The 27,380-nt window shown below is 44.0% G+C and overlaps 1 protein-coding gene across 5 annotated transcripts in view; it reads right to left on the reverse strand.

Annotated features, from left to right (window-relative positions):
- The window catches only part of CAV1 (caveolin 1), a 36,855-nt gene that overhangs the window by 8,816 nt on the left and 659 nt on the right, over nt 1-27,380 (reverse strand). The window contains exons 2-4 of one of the 5 annotated variants that reach the window (XM_015567173.1): nt 26,348-26,512; nt 24,887-24,972; nt 13,568-13,778 (exon numbers count right to left, since the gene is read on the reverse strand). In XM_015567173.1, coding sequence (XP_015422659.1) covers nt 13,700-13,778; nt 24,887-24,972; nt 26,348-26,512 — 330 coding nt within the window. In that variant the 3' untranslated portion in view covers nt 13,568-13,699. Of the gene's footprint in view, nt 1-9,544; nt 9,857-13,567; nt 13,779-24,886; nt 24,973-26,347; nt 26,513-26,912; nt 27,048-27,178; nt 27,363-27,380 lie in introns of those variants that run through there. The other 4 variants (XM_006768696.2, XM_015567171.1, XM_015567172.1 and 1 more) reach the window with 4 other exon arrangements.

Raw genomic sequence — 27,380 nt, forward strand, 5'->3', positions numbered from 1 at the left:
CCCAAGTTCAATGTCTAACCTCAATGAATCTTTTCAACACTACTAGACCAGTGATTTTCGACCCTTTTCATCTCATGGCACACATAAACTAATTATTAAAATTCTGTGGCACACCAAAAATATATATTTTTTGCCAATCAGAAAAAAAATTAGGTATAATTTTGACTCATTCACACTCATTGTAGCATTGATTATTGCCATTTTTTAAAATTTGACAATCTAAGGGAAAGGAGGTCAGTGTCCCTGACTAAATAGTCAGGTATTGCATGTTTTAAAAATTCTTGGGACACACTGGTTGTAAATCACTATACTAGACTTTCTTCCAGAATATGCTGCCTGACTTGTATGAAAAAATGTTTCCTTTGCATTAACATTTAGTTTTAGCAAAAAATAAATAGAATGTTCATAGCAGCACAATTCACCATAGCTAAGATCTGGAAACAGCCTAAGTGCCCATCAGTAGATGAATGGATTAGAAAACTGTGGTACATCTACACGATGGAATGCTATGCTGCTCTAAAAAAGAAGGAACTCTTACCATTTGCAACGGCATGGATGGAACTGGAGAGCATTATGCTAAGTGAAATAAGCCAGTCAATGAAAGAAAAATACCACATGATCTCACTTATTCATGGATAATTGAGACCATTATAAACTTTTGAACAATAATAGATACAGAGGGTGTAAAAATGGACACATATGTAATACCCTTTGTAATACTTTAAGCAATAAAAAATAAATAAATAAATAAATAGAATGACAAACTCACTATGAAAGAAACAAATGAATGTATTCTATAACAGCATCTAAGATGGCTCCCAATGGTTTCCCCTCCTCCACTTCCTGGTATTCATGACCAGTGTAATGCACCCGCTTTGAGTGTGGGCTGGTGGGATGTCACTTCCAAAGTCAGGTTATAAAAGTCCGTGCACCCATCTTGTGTCCCTCCTTGCTCTCTAGGGACCTTGCTCGCTTAGACGCCAGCTGCCACCTGGGGAGTTGTCCTATGGAGAGGTCTGTGTGGGAGGAATGGAGGGAGGGCTCTGGCCAAGAACCAACCATTGAGAAGCTGAGACCCTCAGTCCAACAGCCTCTCCCCGTTGGCCCCGAGCTGTGTCCAGCCCTGACCCCTGGATTGCAGCCTGCGAGAGGCCCTGAGCCAGACCACTCAGTCGCGTGACACCTGGGTTCCTGACGCACTGTCATTTGATAAATGTTTGTTTGTTTAAGTCATTACATTTTAGGGTAATTTGTTACGCAGCTATAGAAAACTAATACAATTAGCAGAGCAACCACTTTTATTCTTAGAATCATTTCTTGTTTTCTATGTTCTTGCTCTTTTCTACTAGTGGATTCGATTTTCACGCGTATAGAAAAATGCATACAATGAATGTGCCTAAATACCCAGGAATTTGTTTCTGGGGCAAAGTCCAGAACTATATGAGGAGGAAACACATCATTTTCAGCTTTCTACCATTCACATCAAACAGAATATTAGAAAAATTTTAGGCTATTGGTCGTGCAATTAGTTCATACGCCTGAAGTGGCTTGGTTGTATCCTGAGATATGCACCAAAGAGTAGGAGCCAGCTCCTTCTAGAAAATCCATCATGAACGTGGTCTTCTGGCTGTAATGCCCTGGCATGGGGCTCTTGGCTCCCAGCATCTCAGTCTCTCAGCAGGGACAGTGTGGCAAAGGATCAACTGTGGGTGTGAGTGGGTGGAGCCTGTTAAAATGCAGCCGCTTAAGCCCCATTTCAGATTCAGATCAGATTCTCTGGTGGGGCGGGGGGTGTCTATATTTTTAACAAAATTTCTCCTTTTTTTCATGCAAAAGTCAAAAGTACGCCAAGCTCCTTTCCATTTAGTAACAACTCTTATTTTGGTCTACGCTGCTCCCTCCCCTGTGCCTCCAAGCAGGTCTGCTTCCTGCTTCTTTCTGGGAGCTCCTCGGGTGCTGGGTGGCATCTGGACGTTGGTGAATAATGAATGGACATCCCTTTGAAAAGCTTTTCCTAATTTAAGCCCATGAAGATGTATCATTGGAAAAGGATGAATGACTGCTATTTATTATGAGAAACACACAAACTGGCAATCGAAATCCTGATTCATTTTCATGACTCTGAACCCCATGTAGACAATATGCATGTTTAAAAACACCCAATACGCACTTCTACAACCCCGAGGTATGCGTGTACCAAACCCAGTCACACAGAAGGAGGAATTAGACATTTCAAACCCCCCTTGCTGTTCCCACGCATATTTCCAACATGTGGAGCAGCCTTTGAAGTCCATGGAATAAATGTGTGTGTGGGGGTGTACTCGCACAATTAAATGCTTCCAAAACACAGAAACTTTGCTCTAATGCCCATGTGTTTTGTCGGGGACAAGGGCAAATACCCATGTGTTTACTGGGCCCAATTGGCACCGCTGGGGAAAAGGCTGCAGTGTGCCCACGGCTCTGGCTGGAAACAGGCAGCCTGGATTGTGTTGTTAATGCCTGCGTTGCCTGGATTCCCAGAGGATCCACAGGCAGCCTTAGGAAACATGGAACCCTGGGTGGCAGCGCTGGCATAGTCGTGGGCTGCCTGGGGTGGCAGGTGCTAGGCAACTGGCCTTGCACAAGAGAGCAGGGCTGTCGCTTGAGGAGGCAGGAGGAGGGCTGGGTTTCAAGCAGGAGAGGGTGACATGTAGGCATTTATCTCCCTCTGTGAGCAAGAGCAGAGGTTTGGGTGCGGGAGGAGTGGTGCCCGGGGATCTGCAGTCCCCGCCTGGGCCTCCAGCTGGAAGCATCGAGTCTCGCCCTTCAGACTGGCCTCCCTCTTGTTGCTTTCCAGACATAACAGAGGCTTTAGCATGAAGCCTAATAAATGAGGGTTTACATTTCTAGTGCCCACTCATCTGCTTCTCTTCAAGCTTGAGAAGTCCTAGGTTATTTTCACACTAAGAATGAAAAATTGTCTTTTATTTTCCCACTAAGGAAAGATTCGCTTAACTAATAAACGGCTGGACCAAACCAGAACTTAGGGTGCGTCTGGGCACTTGTACCCATCTTGGTAGAGACTCGCAACCATCTATATTATAGGCCCCGGATGCTTTCTGGAGTTCACATCACATCTTGTATGTGAGGACTTGGAAGGCAGGTGTTATTTCCTCCATTTTACAGACTAGGAGACTGAGGCTCAGAGAGGCTGTAGTCAGTGACTGGATCAAACAGGACTTAGGGATCTTAGTTCTTCGTTTAGTTCTCCTGCCATCACACTACCCTTCTTTCTTTTCAAAAATATTTTTTAAAATATGTTTTATTGATTTTTTACAAAGAGGAAGGGAGAAGGATAGAGAGTTAGAAACATTGATGAGAGTGAGAGAGAAACATCGATCAGCTGCCTCCTGCACATCCCCTACTGGGAATGTGCCTGCAACCAAGTACATGCCCTTGGCCGGAATCGAACCTGGGACCCTTCAGTCTGCAGGCCGATGCTCTATCCACTGAGCCAAACCTGTTAGGGCCACACCACCTTTCACAATGCCACAGCTCATTCTGTTTCTGCAACCCTGCTCATACAAACCTCACGTAGGGGTTTCTGAATCCACGTGCTCTCCCTCACCTGCACCCAAGCTTCCCATCCAAACCAATAGAAAATGCCTTCCCTGTCTCAGCAAATAACCGTTTCTACCAGGAAAGGGTGTGTGATCCAAGCAAGAGGATGCAGCTTGCTTTCTTCTACCGTCAAACCTCCCTGTTCATCATTATTCTCCCTCCCAGCAAAGGCGCTCCTCTCTGGCCAGGACTCCTGGTTCGCTTCACTGACCAGGGTCCCCATTGCCTTTTCATCCCTCCCTGGTTTTTCCAGGTTTATCATAATATTGTACCCTTTTCTTATTCCATTCTTTCAGGGCCAGTCGTTCTGGAACATTCATATATTCAAGAATTTTCTGGGGAATGTTTGTTACAATGAAGATTCCTGGGGTCCTGTATTGTGTTCTAAGGGAAGAGTCCAGTTATCTGTACCTTCTACCCCTCCCTCCCCTTTTGATTCAGCTGGTCTGGGGAGGACACTTTGAGAAAAAAAAGTTGCCTCAGGCTTCATTCTCTGCTAGATGTGAAAATCTGATGGACATGATACTAGGTTAGTTGCTGTGTTGCTTTCTACTTTTTAAAAAAAGATGTTTTTATTGATTTCAGAGAGAGGAAGGGAGAGAGATAGAAGCATCAGTGGTGAGAAGAATCATTGATTAGCTGCCTTTTGCATGCCCCCCACTGGGATCGAGCCTGCAACCCAGGCATGTGCCCTGACTGGGAATCAAACCATGACTTCCTGGTTAATGGGTTGATGCTCAACCACTGAGCCACACCAGCCAGAAGCTTACTTGCTACTTTTGAAAAGCAATATGTTGACCTGCTTGATAGCAGGCGGGCTGGGTTTGAATCCCAGCTCTGCAGTGTTATCTTACATATGCTACTAAACCTCTCTCTCCTCAGTTTCTCACCTGTAAAGTGCAGGTATAAGAGTACCTACTTCATAGGGTTGTTCTGGGTCTTACATAACTTATACAAAATGTTGAGGGCAGTGCCTGGGACAATGGGCAGTGCTACATCAGAAGCTTTTGGCTGAGGTGCCTGGACCAGAAGTGGCAACATGTCAGAGATTTCAGGAACAGCACTGGGAGGACAGAGGAGATGTTTTGAAAAGGAGAACCTCTTGGCATGCCTGAAATGGTTTCGTGGAGGTGGCTGTTTACTTTTCATCCTGCCTTTAAGTGAGCAAGAAGGATGAACTCATCTCTCGCATGTGGGTCAGCCTTCCGAGTGTATTACAAACAGGAGGCACAAGGCGACCAAATGTGCCCTGGGGCAGAGGACGCCCCAGCTGACTGTGCACCTGGACATGTCAGAAAGCGGCACCCGCACCAACTAGATGGGGCCCTATTTGCTTTGGATTAATTCCTTTTTGCTTTATTTTTTCCTTTCCTTTTGTTTGAAGGTAACTACTAGGTTTCTCCATCATTTGTTCTTGGAAAGGAGTATGAATTCCCCTAGGGCAGCGGTTCTCAACCTGTGGGTCGCGACCTCTTTGGGGGTCTAATGACCCTTTCATAGGGGTCGCCAAACACCATCGGAAAAACACATATATAATTACACATTGTTTTTGTGATTAATCAGTATGCTTTAATTATGTTCAATTTTTAACAATGAAATTGGGGGTCACCACAGCATGAGGAACTGTATTAAAGGGTCGCGGCATTAGGAAGGTTGAGAACCACTGCCCTAGGGTTTGTATTATACCTCAAAAATTTAAGTTAAAATTGATATACACTCCTAGTTTACATCTAGTCATGCATTGAATGGGTCCCCTTCTAAAAGATACACTGCAGGCCTCATCCCAATCCTCAGCGCCCCAGAATGCGACAGGGCCTTGCAGGTGGAATTAGGATGAGGTCACACGGGTGTAGGGAGGGCCCCCCATTCAGTGTGGCTGGCATCCTGAGAGGAGATGGCAGTGTGAAGACACAGGGAGGAGGCCATGTAATTGGAGTCATACTGCTGCAAGCCGAGGGACATCAAAGATTGGCAGCAAAGCACCAGGAGCAGGGAAGAGACGAGGAAAGGATTCCCCGACAGCTTTCAGAGGGAGCATGGCATTGATTTTTGACTTTTAGCCTCTAGAACAGGGAGCCTGTACATTTCTGTTGTTTTAAGTGACCCAGTATGTGCTCCTTTTGAAGGTAATCCTGGGTAATGAATACGTGCGCATCCCTTTGAAACAGCTAAAAACCATCCTCCATGGCACAATGGTATGAGGGTTTCTGCTCCTTGAGTAGGTTGGATCCTAGGCGGGAACCTAAAGCCACATTTGGGGTATTCAGATCAGCTGGCCAGGGGCCTTCTTCAAGAGCCCGGAACCATCTCTCCTGTCCACACAGTCTCACATTTTTATGATCACAAAAAGTGGATGGTGCCCTGGCTGGCGTGGCTCAGTTGGTTGGGTGTCATCCTGTGCACAGAGAGGTTGCTGGTTCAATTCCCAGCCAGGGAACATGCCTGGGCTGTGTGCTGGATCCCCAGGAGGGGGCGTGGAGGAGGCAGCTGATCGATGTTATGCTCTCACATTGATGTTTCTCTCTCCTCCCTTCCTCTCTCTCTGAAAATCAAAAAAACTATTCTTAAAAAAGAAAATAGAAGCAAATGGCTCAGTACAAAGCAGGCTGCATACCTTTTGATCCCCTCTTTAATCTTCAGTCTTCTGGTATCAATTTGGTGGCACTTGTTGATGTTGAGTGTCACCAAACAATTGACATGGAACTGTGAACAGTGCAAAAATAGGCCTCACAAAAGCCAGTGACAGCAGCATTGAACTTGAACAGGGAGGAGGGATACTTTGGGGAGCACTTACGTTGCTATCCCTGAGGAGAAATAACTATAGCCCTTCAAAGTTTTGAGAATTATCTTTCCAAATGGAAAAGTCCTGTATTTTTTTTCATCCATTTACAGTGTTTTTTAATATATTCATAGTTCTGTAACCATTGCCACAACCTAACTTTAGAACATTTCAACACCCCCAAAAGAAACTCTATACACATTATCAGTCACTCCCAGTCAGCCCCCCTCTCCCTGAAGCCCTAGGCAGCCGCATTGTTTAATGCACAGAAATCTTATTTTATCCAAACATGCAATTATAAGGATTCATCTGGAGGCCTCACGAGCTCACAAAATTCTGTGTTTACACTTGGGAGTTTGTTATTCTTTAAACTTCTGGGTGTGTCAGGGGACAAATATGAATGATTACTGCACTAAAGATAATAAAAGCTCTTTCCAGTCTATCAAAAGACACAAGAAATGACATGTCTCCCCCATCTTCGGGCTACCAATTGGTCCGCACAGACATTTGTTTGAACCGGAGCTCTTTAACACTTTTCATTTCTTTTCAGTTTCTACAGTTCACTTCCTGAGGGCAGAGGTGGTTTCCTACCATTCAGTTAAGTCAAAGCAGGGTTACTAGTAGCTTTTGTCTTACGTCACTACTGGAATATTGTTCCCTTCAGTGCTTTGAGTTTGTTTATTAAACAGATAGAAAGTGAGTGATAGAAATCTCTGGAGGTTTGAACACTGCGTTGCAAGTGAGGAAAAGGATCTACACCAAGGTTCTTGTAAGGTCTAAGCAAAGACAATCACAGCCCCCAACCTCTGCCGCAAGTTTCTTCCTCTGAGCTCCACTGGCCTTTTGTCATCAGGGTGAGGGTTGGGGTGCTGTCCTGTGTGCTGTAGCATTCCTGTCCTCTACTCACTAGAAGCCAGTAGAAACACCTAATTTTTCTCCAGATTTTGCCAAATGTCCCCTAAGAGGGCATGGGAGGTAATTATCCCAGATTGAAAAACTGCTCTAGAAAATGAGAATATGATGCAATGAGACAGGACCTGAAGTGTAGAAATATTTACAGCCTAGAATGCTTGCTTGTTTATTGCAGAATTTTTTTTGTTTTTAGTGCATGGCCTTGTAAATTCATTCATTCATTCAGTATTTATGAAGCACCTATTTTTAGAGGATGAAATAGTGAAATGAAAAAACAGAGCCAGGACAAGGTTGATGGACTGGCTACATGTCACCGGAAAGGGGTCAGTGCCAATCACATGGAGACAGCCTCTGGCTGCTGCGGCTCACCCAGGAATCACGACCAGAGGGGCGATGGCCTTCCCTGCTGCACTCCCTTACTTTTAAGGTCAAAGAGGAAGTCACTTTCTTGCACCTGCCCATGTCACTGACCTCTTACATTTAGACTGGAATCTTGAATAATGTCTCCCGGGACAATGGCCCCAAGAACTTTCTTACTTCAGGCCCTCCCCACTTGCTGTTGGTTTTACAAGGATCACTCCTTCTATCATGTTTCACTTGTCTGAGTTGTTTGTAATGTCTTAACCTAAATGTTTTTTCAAAGACTTCTTTCTGGTCCCCACCCCTTTTCTCACCTGGACTTTTTTTTTTATCCAGCTTATCACACACATATTAATGTGACGTGTGTGTGTGTGTGTGTGTGTGTGTGTGTGTGTTTCCTGCTATTAGATTGTAAGCTCCTTGGAATGTAGTAAGTACTAAGTTAGTATTTGTTGACCAAATGAATGAATTAGTGAATGTTACCTTTTGCTAAGTTATATTTCCCTGTACTATTACCAAGAGCAAAAGCCTGATAAAATCTCCTTTAGAAAAGAAAGCTCTGAATGTTAATATCTAGCTGAAGGGTTAGTAATTGCATGCATTGATTGCATTCACTTATTTTAACCCAGTCACAGTAATTTTGGTAAAAGAGTGGACAAAAGATGACTGATAAAATGGACGACAGGTCAATTCAGTTTTTGCTTATCATGAAATTTGGATTCAAACCTGCAGATTTTGACAGAGCTTTGCTTAGAGAGCTGATGAGTTCTCTAAGAATGTTTTGGTGGTCTGGAATTCAAACAACTTATGTTTACAGAATCATACAGCTGGGGTGCCAAGTGATGGGATTAAAATCATACAGGATCCTCAACGCTAAACTCTATATAAGTCAGAAAAACAAACTCTTTACAGCCGGGTAATAGGAACATCTGCTCAAAGTAATAGTGTTTCTGCCCTGTAGTGCTTAGTCATTTGATCCTATTGCTCACAGATGGCTTGTTAAAAGAACTTCAGCCCAGCTGGTGTGGGTCAATGGTTGGAGCATCGTCCCATGAAGGGTTGCGGGTTTGATTCCAGGTCAGGGCACATACCTAGGTTTCGGGTTCGACCCGGGCACGTATGGGAGGCAACCAATTGGTGTTTTCCTCTTACATCAATGTTTCTCTCTCTCTCTCTCTTTCTCTGTCAATCTCTCTCCCCTCCTTTCTCTCTAAAAATCAATAAACACATCCTCTAGTGAGGATTTAAAAAAATAAAAAAAGAACTTCAGAAATGGGTGGTCCCATGAACTAGGTGAATTTGACAACTGTCACCATTTAGAAAGTCCGAGCATTTCCTGCTAGACTGTTTTAAGACCATCGCTCTAACTAAAGTGCAAGTAATTATGCACTTCTCTGTTAAATAAACTAAGAATGTCTGGTTACAAAAAAATTACTGACAGCTTGTAACCAACTTCGATACTGACTTTCTGACCCATCTTGGAACACAAGCAGCCACCTTGGAGTTAAGGACAATAAAAGGGAAGACCACAGAGTTCTGAGCCCAGATGAGAAGAGGACGAGAACCCTAGCTCTTGTCCTTCTTCAGTGCCAAATGCTTGTCTGTGGTATATTTGCAGTCAGCATGCATTGGGAGCTCAGTATTTCAAAGACGATCTAATTACGCCCAACAGCCTGAATATGAAGTTTGGGAATGGCAAGTGGTCAAGTCTAAGAAGAAGGTCTTTTACAGCCTTCCATTCTTTTCTGAATACTAGCCAATCAGAACCAAAGATTTTAGAAATGAAAGTGACCTAGAGATCTTTAGGTTCAGCTTCGTCATGGCTCCAGATGAGGAACCTGCTGCCTGGAGGGCCCAGTGACTCCTCCAAGGCCCAAGTCACCTTCGGCATCAGGGTCTCGGGAACTTCCTCGGAGGCTTAGCTCACCCATCTGCTCTGACGAGGGACTGGCATCAGTAAAGCACCTCTCAGTGACTTGGGGTCTCGTCTCTGTGCCAGGCACTGGAGACACGAAGGACACTTGCTTGTGCCCAGGTCCAGGGAAACTTCGCGTAGCCACTGGCAGCACAGGAGCGTTGGCACACCATTAGGAAAAACAACCAGTGCGTGTTGTGAGCTCCCTGCTTAGGATCCCTGAGCCATGGGCTGAGGTAGGAAAGGGGCATAGAGATGGCATGCTGACACTCTAGCCATCTGATCTTCCTCTTTGGGAATAGAAAGGATGAGAAAAGGGAAAAACAACAGGACTAGATTATATAAGGGACATGAGGTTTACCTCACATACAACAGAGTTCCAGAAAGTATTTTTTTGTTGTTGTTATGGGAATTTGAATGACAAATACAATATTCCAATAAAAATGCTTAGTCCCCGAAATGAGAAGTAATAATTTCCTCACTGTGGCCTTCATGGTCCTGAAAGTTTTATCATGGCACATGGTTTTCTTTATTCTGAGAGTCTAAAACAGACTCCATTCTGGCTGTACATTAGCCTCATCTGGGAAGCTTTCAAAACAGAAATAAAAAGAAACAGAATACATAGGCATGGGCCTCACCATAGGTCAATACAATCAGAATTTCTAGGGAGAGACATCTACAACATTATATATAAACATTGCCCAGATGATCTGCAGCCGGAGTAAAGAACCACTGGTCTAAAGTCACAAAACAGCCACCTAGGCAGAAAGCGCACTCTCTCATGAGTTTAAATCACAATAGGGGTTTATGCAAGCTGCAAACTGTGTGCATGTGCAGCGTGTAGGAGTGGACGGGCACGCTGGCCATAAAGACAACATTTCATACTGACCTTTCGGTACATACAATGCAGTGTTCTGCTTTCAGATGTTTACCACTTGCATTCTCAACCACAGCTGCGTTGCCACATAAATCCCCCTTTGCCCCAAACACACCAGGTATCTTGAGGGAATAGAGGAAAGTGTTCATACCTATGCCTATGTTTAATTATGAGGCTGTGTGTCAATGTTGTTATACACCAAATTGTAATTGTAGAGGTAAGATTTGAGAAGTTACACAGACCAGGAAGGGATTTTAATACACAACTATTACAAAATAACCTCCTGTGACCCAGTCCTTACCTGGAATCCCTTTTCCCACGTAAATTAACACGTTAAACAAGGGTACGCCCCTTCCTCCCTTTTCCCTTGTCTGAATGGTGATTGAGTCTGAGCAGTATTTTTCTTGTCTCATAATAACCTGGCAATAACCATGAGCAGTTGTCATTCCATGCTCCCTTCCAACTCCTCTAACAAATCTTTCAGACAAAACAGTCCTGCCCCAGCCCCAGCTGGGGGTTTCTCTTCATCCCTTATCTCCTTCCTTTTGCTCTTTCCAGCATCTCTAAGTCCCTCATAAGATTAAATCAGGAATCCATTTTTAATGTTGAACCAACAGCAAATACTAGTAAAGTAGAGAATCTTGTATATGATACTTCTTTTGATCACATTGTCCTTTTGATTCCATTCATTAAGACTTCCTTTAAAATATCATTAACTTCTTTAGATGTTTAATGGTCAGGAATAATCAATACACTTAGTTTGGGTTCTCTATTGCCCCAGGGGTATAAAGTGTGGTGGATTCATTTAAGGATGAATTTAAAATAGTGATTTTCACCTTGGAGATCTGGTGTCTTGGAAGCTGTGGAATTAGCACAAGGGCTTTCCATATCCATTATGCTCATGAAGCATCTTGGTTTTCCACATCAAAAGCTCTTACAGAAATGAGAACCCTCTTCTTATATTTTTTTATTTTTCACTAGAGGCCAGGTGCACAAAATTCACGCACTTGGAGGGTCCCTCAGCCCAGCCTGTGCCCTTTCACAGTCCTGGAGCCCTAGGGGGATGTCCAACTGACAGCTTAGGACTGCTCCCTGGGCCTAAGCTGTCAATTGGACATCCTTAGTGCTGCCATGGAGGCGGGAGAGGCTCTTGCCACCACTGTTGTGCTTGCCAGCCATGAACCTGGCTTCTGGCTGAGCGGCACTCCCCCTGTAAGATCAAGCCTAAACAAGCTCTCCGAAATCCCCCGAGGAGTCCCTGATTGCAACAGGGCGCAGGCCAGGCCAAGGGACCCCACCTGTGCACGATTGAGGCCAGGGAGAGATGTGGGAGGTTGGCCAGCTGGAGAGGGACTGTAGGAAGGCTCCAGGGTGTGTCCGGCCCCTCTTGCTCAGTCTCAATCAGCCAGACCCCAGCAGCAAGCTAACCTACCGGTCAGAGCGTCTGCCCCCTGGTGGTCAGTGCATGTCATAGTGACTGGTCGACCAGTTGAATGTCTACCCCTGGTGGTCAGTGCATGTCATAGCGAGTGGTTGAGCTGCCTTAGCATATCATTAGCATATTACACTTTGATTGGTTGAACGGCCAACTGCTCGACTGGACACTTAGCATATTAGGCTTTTATTATATACTGTAGGATGTGATTACCTATTTGTCTCCTACTTAATATCTCTATGTTTTATTTCTGCTCATAAAACATTATCTTACTTTGAATTAGTCTTTATCTTATTTTTATGGGATATTTGCATTCTGTCAAAATCACTTTGATTTTTTTTTATCACATATACTAATACGGTCATTGTAATTGGTGTCATTTGTAAGTTGAGAGTCCTCTTAACTTGTTCATTCTAGTCATTAATAAAATAGTAAATGTGCAAAAACCATGATCTTGGCTATATATCAGATACGAGTCACACCTGAAATTCACATTGCGCATCACCACCCTCTTTTGATGGCTACTTCTGAGTCCTACCTATTCTTAACTGAATCCTAATCCTGATTTCCTATACTTAGCTTGTTGATATGTAAACTATTTGGGGTCAAATGGACAAGTATTACTTTTATACATATTACAATAAATCCATCTCCTCTCATAGGAGACGAGAGAAAGACATCTGCAAAAGGAGCTAGTGGTCCCTTCACTTGGCACAAACATCAATAGTGAAATGAATAATGTCTGACCCCCTTTAGAGGCACTTAAGCATTTTCACTTTTTTTTTCTGTAGAAGAGATCGGAAATCTATGTGAGACCACCTCTGAGGCACAAAGAGACTTCTATGTTGTTGGAGTAGTGGATTAATGGTCGCCACCTTCCAGCTAGTAAAATCTCAGAGGTCTGTGTACTTAATATCTAAAAGCAGTAAAGCCAAAAAGACGGAAGAAGGGGCTTGGGGGTCTCAAGACTGTTGTCTCCTTCAGGCTTGGAGGATTTTAGCTTTTTTTTCAGGGATGTCTCCTGACCTAGACATTCCTCTGATGTTTGCCATTGTTTGAGGTGTGGGGGGGGAGACATGAGACATGTCAGGGGTTCAACAGAGGGTCTGTTTATATCTTTCTTGGCAGGGGGATTCTCATGTGGCCTGAGAACAACTCTCAGCCTTAACACCTCTGGACCTAGGAGACAATGCCAAGCAGCCGGATGGCATCTCTTGGAACCCTGGGAATTTGTCTGCCTGGCCCCCAGACACTTAGGAAATTAGCCTTGTCCTCCAGGCCCTGGGATGCCACCACACACATGTATTTGTATTCTCCTAAAAATGGAGACTACAAATCTTAATAAATATATACACATATTAGAACACATCTTCTCTTTACGTTAGTAAATAGAGAGAATGCTTTTGGGTTTCTTTATTAATTGGATAAACATTTTATTTTTTATTTTTAGTTTATTGATTTCAGACAGAGAGGAAGGGAGAGGGAGAGAGAGAGAGAGAGAGAGAGAAAGAGAGAAACATCAGTGATGGGAGAGAATCATTGATCGGCTGCCTCCTGCACACCCTCTCCTGGGGATCAAACCCACAACCTGGGCATGTACCCTTGGCCAGAATCGAACCTGGGACCCTTCAGTCCACAGGCCAATGCTCTATCCACTGAGCCAAACCAGCTAGGGCTATACTTTTCTTATAAGATTTTAAATGTGGCTTTTATAGAGAAAAGGGGTAAAAGGAAGACACTCAGTAATGAATCCCACTGTCTTTTTGCTTAGAGAAGACCTTCAGTTACTTAAAGAAGGGTTTCAGATTAGTTTCAGCAGATTCAGTTGGGTATCCATTTTCTAACGGCAGACTCAGTGTAGGGTCGGGTGGGCACTGGGAAGCTTTTGAGGAACTTAGACCTGAAGTGGGAAGAGAAGCAAGGGAAGAGGCATGGGCAAGAGAAGCAGAACACTTAGAAGGCCTTGATACACACTAAGATAGAAATAGAAACATATGTGGTGGGAGCCAGGAGAAGAGATGAGCAGTTCTGACGGGGCTGACAGGGAAGGCTGACAGGCCCAGCAATCTGAGCTGAGCCTTGGGCGTGGCTATGGTTCTACCAGGCAGGCTCCTGTGCAGCAGGACTCGGGCCATGCTCCATGCCTGGTCCAGAGTGCATGCTTCCTAAATATAGGGCGCCCCCCACAATGTACACACACACTTTAAATTATTATAAAGGCAATGCTTCTTAAAGTACAGTTCATTTTCAAAATTGAGCTATCAGCTGTTAAAGTGTATATACATTTTTGGGGACACCTGTATTTGTTGAATGGCCTTTCTGGGAAGCCCATGATCTGGGAATGACTCTCATTCCTACCTTTATAACTAGAGTAGGTAGAGGCTCTTACCCAAAATAGTTTAGCGAACAATTTCTCTCCCTACTACAAACCCTGGTGCTCAGGGACAAGCAAGGAAGAGAGATCGGTTGATCTAAGCAAAATAATTGGTATTGAAATCCAGTGAATGCAATTCCATTTCCTTGACATATTTTGGTATGCCATTTCCAGCTTTTATTATTACTGCTAATAATATAGAAAAGGCAGCCCTAGCTGGTTTGGCTCAATGGGTAGAGCATTGGCCTGTGGACTGAAGGGTCCTGGGTTCAGTTCCGGTCAAAGGCACATGTCTGGGCTGCGGGTTTGATCCCCAGCAGGGGGCGTGCAGGAGGCAGCTGATTAACGATTCTCTCTCATCATTGATGTTTCTATCTCTCTTCTCTCTCCCTTCCTCTCTGAAATCAATAAAATAATAATAATAAAAAGGAAAATAGTAAGCCATGATTGACAGGACATTTTAACTGTTCTGAAAGATTCATTTAAGTGTAAAATGCACTATTAAGTCTCTCCCTTACGTCTGGCATTTGTTTTTGAGAACAAATATGTGACAACTAGGGAGGAGGTCTAAGAGAAACTACTTTCAGAATTACATACACATTTCTCCCACTAGCATAAAACTAAGGTTTTTCTCAGTTGTTCCCTGTTTTCACAACATATTGCTATAATGGCACAGGTACCTGTAGAAACCCAGCAGGCAAAGTGAGAAGCTGTTCTTACCCAGTGCCCGTCAGGACCTGCTTCATTCTCTGGCACCTACCCACACTCACATAGGATCAGTGCCCCAGGTGGTGGCCGCCCTACGCAATCGGGGTGCTTTAAAAGACTCAGCCTCTGCCAGGTGTCTCAGTTGGTTGGAGCAACATCCCTTACACCAGATAAGGTTGTGGTTCGATTCCCGTAAGGGCACATGCCTAGGCTGCAGGTTCCATCCCATTCTGAGCACGTATGGGAAGCAACCAATTGATGTTTCTCTCTTACATCGATGTCTCTCTCTCTCTCTCTCTCTCTCTCTCTCTCTCTCTCTCTCAAAATCAATTTAAAAAACATATCCTTGGTGAGACTGAAAAAAAAAGTAAAATAAAAGACTCAGACAAGTCAACACAAGCTAGGATTGTAGCTTGGTAGCTTGTCTGGTTCCGAGAGTGTGTTCTACTCTTAATCCCTGAGACCACACTCCGCTCTGTACCCCACTTCCGGTCTTTGGGAATCGACCTTTCCTGCCTTGTTGGGAATTCACCCCGCATCTGCATTTCTTGAGGTTTGGGGTTTTACCTTCATTGTTACATTGGTCCTTTACTCCTTCCCAGCCCACCTGCCAGGATCCAGAGTCTGGCCTTGGAAGTGCAGGCCTGTCACTCCCCAAACAGATGGCTCCTGGAATTCCCCTGGCTAAATGCTGCCCACCCACTGCAAGAAAACCGTCACTTTTCTCCATCACTGCCTGCTTGGATCACGGCCAGTTTTAAAGAGCAGCACCATAGCCCATGCTTCAGGCCCTGGGCCTGGAGGGCGCATCGTCTGGATTCCAACCCTGACTCAGCGTTTGACCCTGCCACCTCCTACCTGTGTAACCCTGAGCAAATGGCTAAGCCTGAGCTTCCTTACCTGCAAAATGAAGAGGATGGTGGGTAATAACAGTAGCAGCCTCCTCAAAGGACCGGTGGAGGAGTCAGTAACCTGTGCCACCGAGCTGGCCTTCGGGAAAGCTGGCAGAAGCAGCCCTCTCCTGTCTCGCTTCCACCTGCACATTTAGCACCGCGTGGTTTGCCCACCGCACTGGAGTTAGGCTTTTTAATTAGCATCGGAATATCGCTCACCCGGTCCCTCCTGGTCTAAAAGGAACTTAGCTGCTGTGGCCTGCAAGGGGACAAATGCCTTGGTGGCACACAAAGGCCGTTGATCTGGCTCCTGCTAGTGTCCCTTTGCTCTGGCCACACTGACTTGCCACTGGTGCCCAGAACATGCCAAGTGTCCTCAGGTCTCTGGTCTTTTTCTCCTGCTGTTCCCTCTTTTGGATCAAACCAGGGACCTGTTTACTGCCTCCAGTGCCTGGTGAACATGTGTTTCGGCTTTGGAGACTGCTAAAAATCCTCTGCTTTCTGCCCAGTTCTGGCCTGCCCCTTAGTTACACGACCTCACTTGGATGTGTTTACATGTGTGTTTCCCAGATAAACTCTAAACCCCTTGGGGGAAGGAGCAGTGAGTTAATACTCAGTCAGTGCCTGCGCCTGCGCCTGCTCATATCCGCGCATGGCAGCACTGGGCAAAGCAAGGGGTGTGGGGATCCTGAGGTTTGCATGTGAAATGTCCCATCCCGCACAGAGCCGGTGGCAGGACAGGGAGAAGGGGCCTTGCAGATTTTTCTTTATCTTTGCTTCCTTTCCCCCAATCTCCTCCTTGTTTCATGGCTTGGGTCCAGAAGTCAGCATATTTTCCAGATCATCATTGTAAATGAGAAAATGTAATTGTGTTCGACACCCGCAACCTATGTGAGGTGGCCCAGTGCAATCTCTAGATGCAATTTACCTATTTACATAGAATCTATCGATGTCCATTTGTATCGTAATGTCGTTGCTGGGCTCAGGAAAGGTTTATGCACTGAATGCATCATTTTAAAATGTGACTGTTAAGTTCCTACTCTGAGATTAAGCACACAGATACATCATCAGAATGCCTGCCTCTTAACGACCTAAACAGCTCACAGTGGCGAAGGGGCAGCTCAGCTGTGTTTTTAGGAATATGCATTTCCTCTGCTTCGACAGAATGACCAATAAGAGACATCTTCGCAAGTTTCGCTAAAGAAAACAAGATGTGTTTTCTATCTGAACCATCAGCATGTTCCCGTGAGAGGCAGGAAGCATGTATTTTGTGCAGGTGTCAATCTGTTCTACCAGTTAATTCCCCGGGTATTTGCACAGTACATGGGTCATGCAGATTTCCTTTAAGACAAAATTAAAAAACATTTCCTCCACCCTAAACAATGGTTCATATGAAAGCATGCCATTTTTTTTGTTGTTTCCTGAACTCACCGAAAAAGCGTTTAAACTATTTTAAACATTTTAATCTTTGGTTGAGTAGTTGACAAAATATATGATGAAAGGATGTCAGTTTTATTAAACTTGGGTTGCCAGGAAAGAAGCTAAAGGGTGAGGTTAGGTTGGCGGTTAAGGGCTCCTCCTCCGCATTTTAGGGCAGCGTGAGGGCTGTGATGAAGGACAGGAGAGAGGTAACACTGGAGAGTGGAGAGGAGAGAAAACATGTCTGGAGTGTGGACACTTTGCTCATTCAGCTAAAAAATAGTGTATGTGGGGACTTCCAGTGATTCCAGGTATAGGAGCCAGTGGCAGGTCATTGCCAACCCATTTGTGACTATATCGTTTTTCTTCCAAACTTGGGCACTTCTAGGCATGAATGGGGACACTACTAATAGTTAACTACTCAGGGCTGGCCAGCAGTAACTGGTTTATGCAGGACAACCTAGGACATATGAACACCCCCCTCCTATGTCACCATGTGGCTCTGGGCTTGCAGTTGGCTGTAAGCCCAACCGGCCTCAAGGGATGGAGGACCATTGAGCATGCTTGGTTTGGGAACCCTCTATGGCAGTGGTTCTCAACCTTCCTAATGCCGCGACCCTTTAATACAGTTCCTCATATTGTGGTGACCCCCAATTTCATTGTTACAAATTGAACATAATTAAAGCATAGTGATTAATCACAAAAACAATATGTAATTATATATGTGTTTTCTGATGGTCTTAGGTGACCCCTGTGAAAGGGTTGTTCGACCTCCAAAGGAGTCGCGACCCACAGGTTGAGAACCACTGCTCTATGGTGTTTCAAAACTCTCCAGTTTAAATGGGCCTGACTTCCAAGTATTTTCCTGGCAGGAAGAACATCTGGGTGAGTCACTATACAGGGTGACTCATCTGTTATCTTTGGGTGAAACCACCTAAGGTGTAAATCTTTAAGCCAACCTTGGGTACAATTACTTCTAAACCTGACCTCACAAATGTAATCACTGGTGAGCTTTGAAAAACAAAGACTCTTAGGCCCCATCTCTAGAAGTGCTAATTCAGTAGATCTGTCATGGGCCCAGGCATCAGTATTTTTAAAAATTCTCTTGGTGAGTCAGCTGCTCAGCCAAATTTGGATTTGTAAAGATGCTACGAGGTTTTAAAAAGACTGCAAATGTCTAATTTTCAATAAAAAGATTAGAAATTGAGCACCAATGTGGGAAGAGAGAGTTTTAGAGAACTGGAATATGGTCCATAATTTAATTGCACTTTTTATAGGGCTCAAACAGGGGCAGCTTGTATAAAAAATATGCCTCTTATTTTGCCCAAGCCTTGTTTACTGGCTCAGGAACAACTGGAGGCATTAGAGGTGAGGTATTTTTGAACTAGACCCTGAAGGTTATAAGGTTTTAACAGACAGTAAAATTTGGTAAAGGGATTTCAGCAAAAGTTTTCAAAGGAAACTGCATGAAGGGAGGCAAAGCAGATAGCCATAAACTCTGGGTGGTGCTCCTATCTATCTTATTTCTTATTGTAGCCTCTGACACATACTAGTAGATGTATAATAATCACTTATTGAAAGGTGAATAATTTATTTTTCAGGGGAACACTATTATATGAGAATGACTCTCATTCTTTTTTTTTTATAGTTGGAGAAATTGAAGCATACAAACATAAAATAGCTTGCTTGCCCAAAATATTTTTAGGACTGGCGTTTGCTATAGCCAAACGAGGTTACTCCGTTTTTAAACCAGATTCTCTGGGATGACTGAAGAAGAGAAATCGATTGCCCTAACATCCTTCATCCGTCCTTCCATGGTGTGCAGTACACACTATTGAGACTCTAAGCTTTCTAGCTGAAAGCGGCCACAACAGCATTAGGCCCTTATATTGAAACCAACTGATCCGATTACTAAATGCATGCATTTTCCTGACTGTTAGAGCAGTGGTTCTCAACCTTCTGGCCCTTTAAATACAGTTCCTCATGTTGTGACCCAACCATAAAATTATTTTCGTTGCTACTTCATAACTGTAATGTTGCTACTGTTATGAATCATAATGTAAATATCTAATATGCAGGATGGTCTTAGGCGACCCCTGTGAAAGGGTTGTTTGACCGCCAAAGGGGTTGCGACCCACAGGTTGAAAACCACTGTTAGAGAAAAAGAATTTTGTGCCTGCATATTATCACACTCAAGTTTTAGAAAAAAAAAAGTTGCAAAAACATCTTTTCTTATTCTGGCACAATACTCTTTCCACTCTGTCAGGGTGCCTTTGAGTACCTATGTGTTTGGGATATTTCTAGGGGCCGAAGGCTTATTTGTTAAAAACTTCTTTAAAAAGAAATAAAGCATGCAAATTTATTCTTTAGGAGCTCTATGTACATTAATGAAGATAATACACACACACACACACACACACACACACACACAAGGTCCAGAGATTGGAAGAGTGTGTTTCTTGGCATAAACCATCTTTGTATGAAAATAGCAGCCCTGCCCTTTCCCCACTGCAAGCGCAGCCAGCTGAGTCATGAAAAGGCCCCGACCCCCCCAGGTGCACACAGCCCAGGTCTCCTGGGGACCAGTTCTCTGGCCATTTCATCACAGAGAACTTATGTTGAAACTAGGGCAAACTCAAAAGCAGTTTCGCTTGAAATGTGCAAGTGTCTGTTGTTGCTACGGACTTGAGTGGGCAGGCTGCATACTGGACTTCGCAGATGCTGCTTACTATTGGAGCTGTTCGTACTTTAAGCCCATTTATGCATATAGGTATGTATGTATGTATGTGTGCATTTACTTATTTATGTTAATCCTCACCTGAGGACATTTTTCCCATTGGTTTTTAGAGAGAGAGTGGAAGGGAGGGAGGGAGAGTGAGAGACACATTGATTGGTTGCCTCCTACTCCCGCCCCTACTGAGGTGGGGGATGGAACCTGCAACCCAAGTACACGTCCTTGACTATGAATCCAACTCAGGGCCCAAGTTCTAATCACTAAGCAACACTGGCCAGGGCTAAGCCCCTTTAAAGTGTAGCCAACACTGTTATTAATTGGGAGAATTACCCACATTACGAACTTTTTTACAGTTCAAGGGTCTTTGGTGTATCTTGTCTTAAATAATATGACATTCTATTCAGTTAGAACCAAAATGGAGCTAACTCTTCAATTTTTTTTTTTTTTACCACAGCTAGGAGGTAGAGAACATAAAGAAGACTTTCCATAAGCATTTAAAATGTATATCACTGTTGGCTGAACTTGAAAGTGTTTCAAATTCTTATGAATGAATAATATCCCCCATTTTAGTATAGTTCTTTGCTCAGTGATGTGAGGATAATTTCCCACATAAGATGATTATAATGCTCTTTTATAAGCCGGGGACTCTGAATTCCATGCAAAATCTCATGTGTGACAGAATATCAATCACTATCTCCCAAACAAACACACAAACAACAGTCCCAACAGAAGATAATATTACCAATGTGCTGAGTTCTTTGAGATAATCTGATCTTTTAAACCAGTGGTTCTCAACCTTCCTAATGCCGCGACCCTTTAACACAGTTCCTCATGTTGTGGTGACCCCCAACCATGAAATTATTTTCGTTGCTACTTCATAACTGCAATTTTGCTACTGTTATGAATCATAATGTAAATATCTGATATGCAGGATGTATTTTCATTGTTACAAATTGAACATAATGAAAGCATAGTGATTAATCACAAAACAATATGTAATTATATATGTGTTTTCCGATGGTCTTAGGCGACCTTTGTGAAAGGGTCGTTCGACCCCCAAAGAGGTCGCGACCCACAGGTTGAGAACCACTGTTTTAAACCTTATGCTTTGATTATAGCTATATCGAATAAACTTAAAAATTACTATTATACTGATATTGATCATCAATCACCCTAGAATGATTTCAAGTTGGAAGGAATCACAGAGACTGTTATTTTGAAACCAAAACCAAAGGGATTACCATGTGCATGCCTTTTGCTGACTACAATCATCAATCATCCTAGAATGATTTCAAGTTTAAAGGAATCACACAGGCTGTTATTTTGAAACCAACACAGGGATTACCATGTGCATGCCTTTTGCTGACTACTAAAAAAATTTCATGTCTGTTTGAGAATCATTACATTAAAGCTTTGGAAAAGAAAATTACAAACGCATATTTGTATGTCCCAGCAAGGATCTCCTCTCAGATGTCTTGATTTGTCTCAGAACTAACATCAGAATTATCTCAACTCATTTCTCTCCTCATGACAATCGTCCAGGGGAATCACATAATCTTGTCTTTCCTTCCCTTGTGATACATTTCAAAATATCTTTCTAGACAGTAACCATGTGAAAACATGGATAACATTTTAAACTTCTTTAGCCCTAAATTCCTGCTAATGTTAAAAAAGAGGAAGTGGAAGTTAGTCTCATATAACCATCCCGTTCCCTTCTAATTCTAAAATTCCGTCATTTTGTGCTTGTATGATTTTATTCCCAATGCTATCACATACTGCCCTCCCCATTCCGTGAAATTATAGTGTAACTGTCCTCTGCTCATCCAGACCAGCTATGTTTTATTACATCCTGTGCCCTAACCAGTCATCTTCCAAAATGCCTCCCTTCAGCATCCATCCTTATGCTTGAAGTGCTCCTGACTGCACTGCTGACCCGATAGAGTCGACACTTATCATGTGTACTGGGTTCAGGACTCCGCCACCTGGCCATGATGAGTCTTTTCATCTTATGGCCGGCCACTCTGTCACTAAAGTCTCTTCCAATAAAAAATGGGCTAGGAGGCATTGCAGGCTCATGGCCTCGGAGAGACATTCTCGCTCCCATGCTTTGCTCATTTAGAATGCCCCCCTGTGCTTCTCTCCGATATTTGCATTCCATCTGCCCTGTGTGACCCAACTCAGACTGCATCTCCTTCATGCTCTTCTCCATTAACCTTTCTCTAGTGCATCCCTCTTCTCTCTCCCTAATGCCCTCTCCAAAGTAGGGCCTCCCTAACACTTAATACAATTCCCTTAAACTTTATTGAGGAATGATTAACAAATATAATTGTATATATTTAAAGTATACAATATGATCATTTGATATACATCTACATTGTCGGATGATTACCAAAATCAAGATAATTCATACCATGCACTTTTGAAAAACTTATTATGCAATAGTCACTATCACTTACTTTTGATTTATTGTTATATATATTTAGTCTATTTCCAATATGATAATGAGAGAACTTACTATAGCAACTGCATAAAACAGCATGCCAGTTGGAAATGAAAGTGAAAATTAAAATCCTTATGTGGGAGAGAATAAATAACATGGGTCAGTAAAGCTTAAAATCTAGTTATATGTTTCTTGGCAGTCCAACCAAAAAAGAACCCCTTAGTTACCATGTGGCAGTGACTTACTGTTGTGATATTGTACGTGTATATTTTTTAAACTTTTCATCTGTATGTATCTTGTCGCATAATTCTAATCTTTGCGATTTCTAGAAATTATTTTAGGGATTATCCTTTGTAGTATATGTTTAGTTCAGCATAGAAGACTTGAATAAGTGAATTAATTGATGGCTAATGTGATATCAGAATTATAAATTTGAAGCCATTTTATTTATCTAGAAATTCCAAATATGTACATAATAATAAACATATGGATGGAAATGGGAACGTAAGAAGAAGACATAGAAATCTTGGAGGGAGAAGGGTCTGAAGTTGTGATCACTTTAATTAAGAGGAAATTTTAAGAAGCATTCATAGCCCACTCCTTTTAGATAAATATCAATACAGATATCTCATAATATAGAGCAGCAAACCTTTAGTAATATAAGAAACAAATTCAGTGGAACTAAATGGTATAGACTAATTTATGCCATTAAAGCCAGTGGAATAGGTGGTAAAACACCTTCTTGAAATATAAATTCATGACACAGCCAATTCTGAGTTTCCATCCCCTCCCTACATAGCTGTTTTGTGGGATGGAGAGGATACTGTAGAGCAAGCATGTCAAACTCAAAGGCCAGCACAGGCCAAATAAACAAGGTTTAAGTTTATGTGGCGGCAAAAAAACCAAAAGCTTCAATTTTCATAGAAACGTAGGTTTATTTCTATGGAGACATGCTGAAATGAATGAGTAAATCGTTAACATAAAATAATAGAACATTTTAATAAAAATTAATATTTTTTCTTGAACATTAACTTACCAGACACTGAATAACTGCACAGATTAATAACCGTGATGCAAATAAACCTATTTTTCTTGTTCTCCAAAAGTGAAATATTTCCTATTGCGCACACCAAACACGTCAGTACAAGACTAATGACGTGGCAATTGGCTGCTAAAATGGTGCGCCTGTGGGTAAGGTGGGTAAAGGAAATGAATGCAACTCGATTATAGTAATCAGTCATTAGTGAATGTGTACAATATCCTATAACAGGCTATTGTAAAAATTAAATTATTAAATTTTTATTAAAATGTTTCTTACATACCGTTATATTGGCCGGGCCACAAAAATATCCTTTGTGGGCTACCTGTGGCCCGCGGGCTGTGAGTTTGACATGCTTGCTGTAGATAATACTATGCTGTTCTTCTCCCTGTACATCAGGGTTTAATTTCTTCTACATCCAGAGTTATTATTCTAAACTTGGCATAGGAACCTTTTGTAAAATGCAGGGAACACTCTAGTCTGGTGCTGTCCAAATGCTCTACATCTACTATGCTGTCTCCTATGGTAGCCCCTAGTCTCATGTGCTGGGAACTTTTTGTGGCTGGAGTGACTGAGGAACTGAGTTTTAAATTTTATTTCATGTAAATTACTTACACTTAAATATCAAGTGGCTAAGGGGCTACAGAATTGGACAGAGCTGCTTTTACAGAGCTGCTTGCTTTCAGAATAGAACTTTCCTTACCTGATTTGGTATCTTTAATCATAGATTCAATTGATTGTTGTTTATTATCATATGAAGTTTTAAGCTACCATGCATTAACAGTGAGGCTTTGGATGTCTTTATTATTTTAAGAAATCTGTGCCATCAAAATAAAATGTAGGGGAATTCATTATTTATTTTCATGGTAACACAGGAGGATCACCCCTGTTTCTGTCGTTGTGTTTATGCTTGTACTCAAAGAAAAGGACTAGGAGTGTCTAAGGCGAAAGCCCCCTTCCTCCGCCCTCTGGCATAGGGCACTCTTTGGGTCTCCCTCCCTCTCTGCAGGGCATCCTGAAGTCCTCTCTAAGTGGGGCATCTGAGTACGTGGGCCTCCCCAATTCTTCTCAAGGCAGATTTTTTCTGTCTGTCTTGCTTTGCTCACAGTTCTATGAGCAAGTGGGTGGGGTTTGCTTTCTCGAAGCCAGCAGGAGCTGCCCTAACCCTCCCTTTTAATTTCTCTAATATGAGGATCCCCACACTTGCTCTCTGAAATGCTACTTTGTAAACTGCTATTTCCTCTAGGCCTGTTATGCCCTTTTTCCATCCGCATTGAAGTCTCTTTTCCCAGCGGGCTCTTCTTTCTCAGCTTAGTCATGCTATGTGTGGAGAGCCACATCCACACTCCTGGCCTCTCTGACTCATCAGGGAGGTCTGCTCGCTCCAGGAACCCCACTCACACTGTGGAACAACAGGGAGGCTCCAGCGCAGCCAGCCCTTCCTGGCTTCTGCGTCTTTTCCTGGCATCTCTCCTTCTCGCCCAAAGCTACAGGAGAAGGGGAAAAAGCAAAAAATGCCCTTACCCCTTTTAAGGTAATGTTTTTAGTAAACAGTTTATAGCAATTCCCATTTTCAGTTTATAAGCTACTCTGGTTATTGCTGCTACCTTTAAATATCCCATGACCTGGCTAGTAGAAAAACCTGCGAAGGCTCCAAATTTCCTCTTTCCTTCCACCAGCAAGCCAAGAGAATCCATTCTGACAGTTACATTTTCCTTCTAGTTACAGCTTAAATTGTTCCCCTTTTTGAAATCTATTATTCATGAATGTGAACAGTCTCGACTACAGCTTCTTCCATCCATGGACGGGAGGCCCAGTGGGTGAAGTGGTTCATTCCCCCCACTGGCTGCTCTGGGATGGTACAGAACTGGGTCTTCACGCCCTATCTCCCAGGCCAGGACTTTTCTTGGCCCTCCTGGTCCCTCAAAGAAAAACCTCTGCCAAGGATGGCTCACACCCATGATTTCACAATCCAGATGGGTGCAGACAATAAATTCCTCTGAAAGGGTCAAAGTTAAATAACATCATGAAATAGAAAACTGACCCCCCAAGTCAGATCTAAGTTTGGCCAATAACCTGTTCAATTAACCTATGTTTAATCTCACCAAGTACATCCTGAAAGTATAAAAAGGAATTGCAACAGGAATGTCCTTTTAGCTCAGCGAAAGCTGACCCAGATAGTCACTTACGAAGCAACTTTCCACATCTAACTAGAGGTTTCTATGGGAGAAACCCAGAGCTGTTGCATTATTTGTGGTTTTGTAGTTTTGTTCAGTTGTGCACAAGTGCCATGTTTTTTCCAGTTAAAACACTCTTCATATATGGACCTATATGAGTATCTATGGTTATATTTGCATAATCTTAAGATGAAAGCACTTCTACCCACTTTATTGTGTTTAAGAAAATCACTTCAGTTACTTGATTTTTGCTGAGGGGAACATGCCCCCCCCCCCCCCCCCCCCGTGGTCCAGCTTTCACCTTTGGCACCTGACCTCAGAAATGACCTGACTGCGTCAATTACATGTGCAGCGGGCACCACCCTTCACTAGACTTTCAACCTGGGAATGGAGGGGGTGACCTGTTGCGCAACCATTTCACCCTTTCAAGCAGTGGGGTCTGTCGCTGCGATCAGGCGCTTCATTTGCCAGGAGAAGAGGGCAGTTATACGAACGCCTACAAAGCCCAAGTCAGCTAAATGCCACCTGGACTAAACAGCAGGCTGGGGGAGGGGAGATCAAACCCAGAAAACGGGGTGTGTGTGCGCGCGCGCGGTAAAGGCAGCCAAGGATGCACAGGCTGCTGGCCAGGAGAGAGCTGTCCGGGCCCTGACAGCATCCCCTCCGGGGACAGGCCTCCCCTTACCTTGACCACGTTGTCGTTGAGATGCTTGGGGTCACGGTTAACCAGGTCGATCTCTTTGGTGTGAGCGTCGTACACTTGCCTCTCGTTCATTTCGTCTGCCATGTCCTTGTTGTGGGGCTTGTAGATGTTGCCCTGTTCCCGGGTGGGAACAGTGTAGAGATGTCCCTGCAGAGGGCGGACAGCCACGAGAGAGAGAAGGGCACCAACAGTTGGAAGAAAATTTCCAAAAGAAAAACGAGCGATCAGAAGTCAGCCTGGCGGCGGGGCAAGTTTCCAGGCTCAAAATCGAACAAACCGCTCCCGCAGCGGCGGCGCACGCAGGCAACTCCTCGGCGCCGCCAGCTTTTTAAGAGGATCGGGGAGAAGACACCACACCCCTCCTTACCCGGCAGGGAGCGCCAGCCTCCCGCGCCCGCCGCCAGGGGTCAGGGCAACCCCCTCCGCGCACCGCCCGGCCCCCGCCTTGGCGCGCCTGGCTCCAGGGACCCCGCCTAGACCCGGGCGGCGATGGGACCGACCCCTGGCTTCCCTGCAGCCCCCCTCTTTCATACCCCGAGCGCTTCACCTGTTCAGCTTTCTCGTCCCCGGCCCCTGCCTATTCCCCCTCTCTCCACAATTCCAGTGGCATCCTTGAGATTCAACTTGAACCCCCGGACTCGTGGAATGCCCCCATTTCGTGGCTTCCCGGCAGCGTTTCCCGGGCACCTGCCCGCGCCCTCCACCCTCCTTCTGCCCCTTGCTTCTCCCCCTGAGCCCCCTCCCCCCAGCTCCGCACGCTCCAACCTCAGGGCGCAGCGGTGGCAGCCCCCTACCCTCCCTGGTACCTCTCACCTGCACCACGACTCCGACCCACCCTGGGCGCAACGGCCGCTACGTTTGGGGGAACGGAGGCTCCACACCCAGGCTGGAGGGTGGTGGAAGGGGTGGTGGTAGTTGCGGGGAGGGAGGTGCGTCCCTCTTCAAACACCCCTGCCTGGCGCCGAGGTGCAGGAGGAGCCCTTGAGGCGGCCTGAGAGCTTTGCAAAGTGCAAAC

Source organism: Myotis davidii, unplaced genomic scaffold (assembly GCF_000327345.1).
Source record: "Myotis davidii unplaced genomic scaffold, ASM32734v1 scaffold183, whole genome shotgun sequence".
In the NCBI taxonomy this organism is placed as follows: domain Eukaryota; kingdom Metazoa; phylum Chordata; class Mammalia; order Chiroptera; family Vespertilionidae; genus Myotis; species Myotis davidii.